The following is a 7,163-nucleotide window of genomic DNA, read 5'->3' as shown; positions in this document are numbered from 1 at the left end:
ATTTCGTTTATCTCCAGATAGTTGGATTTATCTACGGGTACGTGGCTGAACAGTTCGGGTGGACTGTCTATATAGTTATGGCCGGATTTGCTTTTTCGTGTTTGGTAAGAAGTTTGTGGATATTTGGATGTCCGTGGCAAGTTAAGTTTTCTAAATTGGGTTGGTTTGGTTGGACCTAGCGGTGAGAACCAGCACCAGCTTTTCAAAACTTCCTTTTTGCCATCAGCGTTTCACCCTGTTTCCATCACTGGAAAAGTAGAATACCAAATAAGTGTCAGGTAAAGTTAAGCTGCATAAAAGGACACAGTTCATTTTTTATGGCAGCTGCTCCAAGCAGTAATCTTAAGCTCAAAATTAGCAGTAATTTCTTACCGTCTTCACAGTGCTCTCTCCTCACCTTTTAGCTCTTAAAGCCTATGTGTAAATGGTGAGGCCTGTTTGCAATCCTAAAAGTATCTTGTCTGGGTGGACAAGTTTTCATTGGAATGTCAGTTTTGCTGTTGTTTTTACTTCTAGTAACATAGAGGAGTTATTTGGGAACCACATATTGCACGTAATGCTTTTTTAAGCTTTGAATGTTTAATATTGATGGATTTTTCTGTTCTGGCTCAGTTGACACTTCCTCCATGGCCTATTTATCGCCGGCACCCCCTCAAGTGGTTACCTGTTCAAGATTCAGGCTCTGAAGACAAGAAACCAGGGGAAAGAAAAATTAAGAGGCATGCTAAAAATAATTAGGGTTTTCATGATTCAGCTTGACTACTGCACCTGCTTTCATTTTGTGTGAGATGAGCTAAATTGTTTTCATATCCACATGAGCTGAAACCCACCTCTGCTCCTCCAGTGCAGCTGTGTATAGATTTTGTTCTCTTTATATTTCACTTCTAACTTAGTTGGCTTTTGACATGTAATTATTTTAGACCTTCTCTTCATAATCTTTCTCTGAAATGACTGCAGAAAACACAAGTATGCAAAATTTCTTTCAGGTCTACAAAAATAATGAATAAATGCCTCATAAAAGTATAATTTGACTGTCAGAGTTTTATAATTCATTGTGAGTGGTTAAATTGTTTTAGGGTTTTCAATTAAAACTCAGTGCAAGTCTATGTCTAAAGAGTCTTTTATTCATTGTTTTGCAAGCGAACCTACTAGTAAAAGCCAGAGTTAGAAGTTTGTGGTTCTGAAAGCGTAACTGAGCACTGTTTCTATTTTCTGTTAGCAGCACGTTCCTAATCTGTGTCTTGAAATTTTCCAGAGGCCTGAAAAGTGTTCTAAAGGTTTTGTGTGTGGAATGGGAGTGGGAGAGTTATTATAGGTAATATTCTATTTCTCAGTACAAGAATATAGGACTTAATAAAATACAAGTTTAAAAAATGAGAACAAAGACCTTAATAAACGAAAGTCAGGAAGGCTTGAAAAAAAAAAATTAAAACAGCATAAATAAGACTAAACATAATTAAGAGTAATAAATGTGATTTAAAAGTTAGGAGCTCCCAAATAGTGTTAAAAGTCAAGTTACCTTGGGGCTCCTGGGTGGCTCAGTCGGTTAAGTGAACAACTGTTGTTTCAGTTCAGCTCGTGATCTCACAGTTCATGGGCGTGAGCAACAAGTTGAGCTCCACGATGATAGCATGGAGCCTGCTTGGGATTCTCTTGCCCACCCCCCTGCCCCTCCTGCATACATGCACTCTCTCTCTCAAAATGAATAAACTTAAAAAAAAAATGAAATTACCTCACCCAAAGGTTGAAAACTGGAGAAAGGATATATAAGGCAGATGCAAGCAGAAGAGAGGGGTAAGTAGAAAGCCAAATACTTAACATCAGAAATGCGGCAAGGAGGGACCTCTCATAGCTGCCAAAATGTGGCTGTTCTGAATCGTTATGCATTAAATAAGACATGAAATGTGGGGCGCCTGGGTGGCTTAGTCGGTTAAGCGTCCGACTTTCGCTTAGGTCATGATCTCGTGGTTCGTGGGTTCGAGCCCCGCGTCGGGCTCTGTGCTGACTGCCGGCTCAGAGCCTGGAGACTGTTTCCGTCTGTGACTCCCTCTCTCTCTGACCCTCCCCTGCTCACGCTGTCTCTCTCTCTCTCTCCTATAAATAAATAAAAACATTTAAAAAAAAAAAGACATGAAATGTATAAAAAAAGAATTTTACATAAGAGTTTGGCAACGCTCCCATTCAGCTCCCATTCATTCGGTAGGAGACAAATACTACCTTTCAGATTTTGGTAGGTAAGTGGGCAGGTATTGAAAGGAAGACTTCTGCACTTGTTCTCTATCTTAGAACATCTTCCCAGATATATGGGACTTGTTCTTTCCTTTCACTCAGGTCTGATAGGACTATAAAGAAGCATCTCCTACTGCCCTATCAAAAAAAAGTGGTATGCCCCATCCTATATGCACTGATAGATCTCACATTATATACTTTTTCATTGCTCCCGTCTCCCTCCACAGAATGTAAGCTCCATGGGAGGGAACAAGGATCCTGCTTTGCTCACTGCTGTTTGCCCAGTACTTCTAAGAGTTGGTGAGACATTGTAGATGGTCAATAAATAATGAATGATTCAGAGCTGCATTATCCAATATGTTGTCATTAGTCACCTGGTCTATTTAAATTTAATTAGAACTAAAATTAAAAGTTGAGTCCCTCAAACTAACCACATTTCAAGAGCTCAAAAGCCATATATGACCAGTGGCTACCTTTTCAGAGAACACAGATACAGAACATTTCCATCTTCACTAAACTCTACTGATCAGGTCTTATACAGGTTTGAATAGATAAAGGCAAGTGATTGTGTCTGTGCATAACAATTCACCTTTATTAAATGCCCATAGGACCTTTCCATCTACTGGCTCATCTACTGAGCCACTGTGAAAAACAATCCCAAGAAATAAAAGTTAATGCAGGTCATATTCAGTAACCACACTGCAGTGTAGCTAGAGCAAGGAGAGACAATTTTCTTGGCTTTCTCCCCACCCCTCCGCCCCCCTGCCAGAGAGAGCCTGTGAGTGAGCACAAGCAGGGGAGGACCAGCGGGAAAGGGAGGGAGAGAATCTTAAGCAGGCTCCGTGCTCAATGCAGAGCCCAATGCAGGGTTTGATCTCACTACTGACTGAGATCAGAAGTCAGACGCTTAACTGACTAAAACACCCAGATGCCCTGAATTTTTTTTTTTGGCTTTCTAAATACACGTATCCCCTACTTTCCAAAAGCTCATTTCATGCCACTTCACTTTTCTGAAAGTCTTACATTACTACAGTAATGGTTTTTTTCATAAAAGCGAAAATCCTCTTCAGATTTCTTTCAGTTAGCAACAGGTACTACTGTAGGTCTTAAGAGCAAAGAACTCTTAGAAAGTTGGAGATACTCTTTGTTTTCCACCATTTCAGCTTACCAAAGATTTCATAGGTGTGCTCTTTTTGGATAACAAGGGAAATATGTGTATGGAAATTAAGGAATATTTCTTAAAAGAGAAAAAAACAATTACTGACCATTTAAATCCCGTCAAAAATATAGGCGAAAATATGGCCAAAGGTATAATGAGAAAAAAAGTCATACTGTTAAAGGTGTTTTATATTTAAGAAAGATAAATGATTAAGCACTCAGAAAAACCACAGAGGGGCACCTGTATGGCTCAGTCAGTTGAGCATCCAGCTTCGGCTCAGGTCATGATCTCATCGTTCATGGCTTCAGGCCTCGTGTAGGGCTCTGTGCTGACAGCTGGCTCAGAGCCTGGAGCATGTTTCAGATTCTGTGTCTCCCTCTCTGATCCCTCCCTGCTCACACTGTCTCTCTCTCTTTCTCAGAAATAAATAAAAAACATTTAAAAATTAAAAAAAAAAAGAAAAACCACAGAATAACCAAAAGATAATGAGATGAAAACCAAATGAATGTTTAAACAAAATAAAAATATAGAGAATGGGAATAATAACATATGGGGAGGAATTTTTTAATTCTAAGAAAATAGATACATTATACAAATTAGTGAGAAAACTTAACTAAAACTGGTATCTCTCCAGAAAGAGGTATTCATAAAACATACAAAAAATGGTGAATAGTTCAGAAAGACCCATAATTTGCCAAGGTTTTGCCCCAGACTGGGACTGGGATGAGGTGGTTTTACTGTTGAGGTTTAAGAAACCCTTCAAAGTGAAAATAAAAGAGCTCAGAAACCAGGCTATGAGCACCATAAAGGCAGGGATAGTGTTTTACTCACCACCATATCCCCAGCTCCTGACATAGCACCTGGCGTATAGTAAAAACTAAAAATCTGTTAAGTGACTGGAAGGAGAACATTTCATTATTTTATGTGTGTGTAATTTTCAAAGAAGGTAAGCTAACACTTTTAATTATAAAAAGTGAAAACATTTCTAGAGCAGCCTTCATTTTTAAAGTCCCTTGAATACAAAAGTGAAAATTTACTAATCAAGATTTTTATTTTATAAAAACCATTTATTTCCCACATGGAATTACCCATTATTAAACACCTAATAAAATATGTAATATACAGTCTTACGTTTAAAACATGGTTAAGATAACGAATAATTTGACAGACAAGAAGACGGACTTCAGGAGGTAAGTATGTCCAACATAACTAAAAGGAGCTGGACTTACAAATCGCTTAATTGGAAAAGGGATTAGTGTTTAAGAAATGTTTTCACTGGTGAAAAGTTACTCCAAAAAAAAGCAAAAACACTGACTTACAAAGCCAAATTATTTCTTAGTTTCAATTCTTGCATATCCTAAATGAGGTTCATATTAAATGAAAATAAAAGGTTAAACATCCATCAATATGTAAAAAAGGAATTCAACTACTCAAGTACTAGATACTACTTCATACTCTTTATATCTACTGCCAGAATCATGAACTGATTTTTTTAAAAAATAATTTATCAATTACTACCTAAGGTTATTAACCATGACAACTAGCATCACTAGACATATTATGTCATTTCTCCTATTGCTTTTATCACTATAGTACAATATAAAACTTCTAATATTTTATGGCCTTTATGTATCAAACTAATTAGTACCTTAGAAAAATAAAGTTCTAAATATAAAGTTGGTGGTTTAAGGCTCAGTAAACAGTAACCAAACAAAAGTCGTAACAGATTTTCCTCATCAAGAGTAAGATTAGCCAAAGGTTTTTTCCTTTGTTTTGTGACATTGCTTCATTTTACTCTGTTCCATCCCATTTTCTCCCACAGTTAAAAAAAAAAAAAAGATATGAGGATGTTGAATGGCCTCAAGCCATTATTGTAGGTTTGTTTCTGTTTAAGCCAAAAACCATTGAAAATAGGTCTTTAGTTCTAGCAGATTAAAGTATCAAAAATTCACATTTTCTTCAAAAAATTTCAACTGGCGAGCTTTCACACTGTAAGTTGTGTATTTTTCACCCATGTGCTTCTGCAAACGTACCTAGTGGAGAAACAAAAAGAAAATCAGTATGTAGTAGAAAGAATATTTTTTAATCTTTTACAAGAAAGGCTTTTCTTTTTTATTATAGTTTATTGTTTAGTTGGTTTCCTTATAACACCCAGTGTTCATTGTAACAAGTGCCCTCCTCCATGCCCATCACCATTTTCCCCTCTCCTCCACCCCCCATCAGTTGGTTCTCAGTATTTAAGTGTCTCTTATGGTTTGCCTCCCTCCCTCTCCATAACTATTTTTTCCCCTTCTCCTCCCCTATGGTCCTCTGTTAAGTTTCTCCTGTTCCACATATGAGTGAAGACATACGGTATCTGTCTTTCTCTGCCTGACTTATTTCACTTAGCATAACACCCTCAAGTTCCATCCACGTTGCTACAAATGGCCAGATTTCATTCTTTCTCATTGCCATGTAGAATTCCATTGTCTATATAAACCACATCTTGATCCATTTGTCACTGATGGACATTTAGGCTCTTACCATGATTTGGGTATTGTTGAAAGTGCTGCTATGAACATTGGGGTACATGTGCCTCTAGGCATCAGCACTCCTGTATCCCTTGGGTAAATTCCTAGCAGTGCTATTGCTGGGTTATAGGGGAGTTCTATTGTTAATTTTCTGAGGAACGTCCACACTGTTTTCCAAAGGGGCCNCCATCAGTTGCCTATTAGTTTTGTTGATTGTTTCCTTTGCTGTGCAGAAGCTTTTTACCTTGATGAGGTGTTACTAGTTCATTTTTGCTTTGGATTCCCTTGCCTTTGGAGATGTATCGAGTAAGAAATTGGNATTGAATGTGTAGATTGCTTTGGGTAGTATTGACATTTTAACAATATTCTTCCAATCCATTAGCATGGGATGTTTTTCCATTTCTTTGTGTCTTCTTCAATTTCCTTCATAAGTTTTCTATAGTTTTCATCATACAGTTCTTTTACATCTTTGGTTAGGTTTATTCCTAGGTATTTTACAGTTTTTGGTGCAACTGTGAATGAGATCAGTTGATTCTATTTCTGTTGCTTCATTATTGGTGTATAAAAATGCAAACGATTTCTGTACATTGATTTTGTATCCTGCAGCTTTGCTGAATTCATGGATCAGTTCTAGCAGACTTTTGGTGGTGTCTGTCGGGTTTTCCACGTAGAGTATCATGTCATTTGCAAAAAGTGAAAGTTTGACTTCATCTTTGCCAATTTTGATGCCTTTTATTTCATTTTGTTGTCTAATTGCTGATGCTAGGACTTCCAGCACTATGTTAAACAACAGTGGTGAGAGTGGACATCCCTGTCGTGTTCCTGATCTCAGGGGGAAAGCTCTCAGTTTTTCCCCATTGAGGATGATATTAGCTGTGGGCTTTTCATAAATGGCTTTTATGATGTTTAAGTAAGTTCCTTCTATCCCAACTTTCTCGAGGGTTTTTATAAAGGATACTGTATTCTGTCAAATGCTTTTTCTGCATTTATTGACAGGATCATATGGTTCTTTTCTTTTCTTAATGTGATGTATCATGTTGATTGATTTGCAAATAATGAGCCAGACCTGCAACCCAGGAATGAATCCCACTTGATCATGGTGGATAATTCTTTTTATATGCTGTTGAATTCGATTTGCAAAATTCTTGTTGAGAATTTTTGCATCCATATTCATCAGGGATATTGGCCTGTAGTTCTCTTTTTTTTTTTTGCTGGGTCTCTATCTTATTTGGGAATCAAAGTGATCCTGGCTTCGTAGAATGAGT

At 37.4% G+C, this 7,163-nt stretch overlaps 2 protein-coding genes across 10 annotated transcripts in view; one reads left to right on the top strand and one right to left on the bottom strand.

Annotated features, from left to right (window-relative positions):
* The window catches only part of SPCS1 (signal peptidase complex subunit 1), a 1,694-nt gene extending 588 nt beyond the window's left edge, over window positions 1–1,106 (top strand). The window contains exons 3-4 of the mRNA XM_077749690.1: window positions 18–104; window positions 613–1,106. Of these exons, the coding sequence (XP_077605816.1) occupies window positions 18–104; window positions 613–738 (213 nt within the window). The 3' untranslated portion in view covers window positions 739–1,106. The remainder of the gene's footprint in view (window positions 1–17; window positions 105–612) is intronic.
* Window positions 1,107–3,999: 2,893 nt separating this feature from the next.
* NEK4 (NIMA related kinase 4) overlaps window positions 4,000–7,163 on the bottom strand; it is a 39,899-nt gene continuing 36,735 nt past the window's right edge. For 7 of the 9 annotated variants that reach the window (XM_077749612.1, XM_077749620.1, XM_077749646.1 and 4 more), the window contains one exon: window positions 4,001–5,421. In XM_077749612.1, the coding sequence (XP_077605738.1) occupies window positions 5,329–5,421 (93 nt within the window). In that variant the 3' untranslated portion in view covers window positions 4,001–5,328. Of the gene's footprint in view, window positions 5,422–7,163 lie in introns of all 9 variants that reach the window. The other 2 variants (XM_077749670.1, XM_077749679.1) reach the window with 1 other exon arrangement.

This window comes from Crocuta crocuta, unplaced genomic scaffold (assembly GCF_008692635.1).
Source record: "Crocuta crocuta isolate KB4526 unplaced genomic scaffold, BGI_CrCroc_1.0 scaffold463, whole genome shotgun sequence".
NCBI classification, from domain to species: Eukaryota; Metazoa; Chordata; class Mammalia; order Carnivora; family Hyaenidae; genus Crocuta; species Crocuta crocuta.
This window is presented reverse-complemented; position numbering and strand designations above follow the sequence as displayed.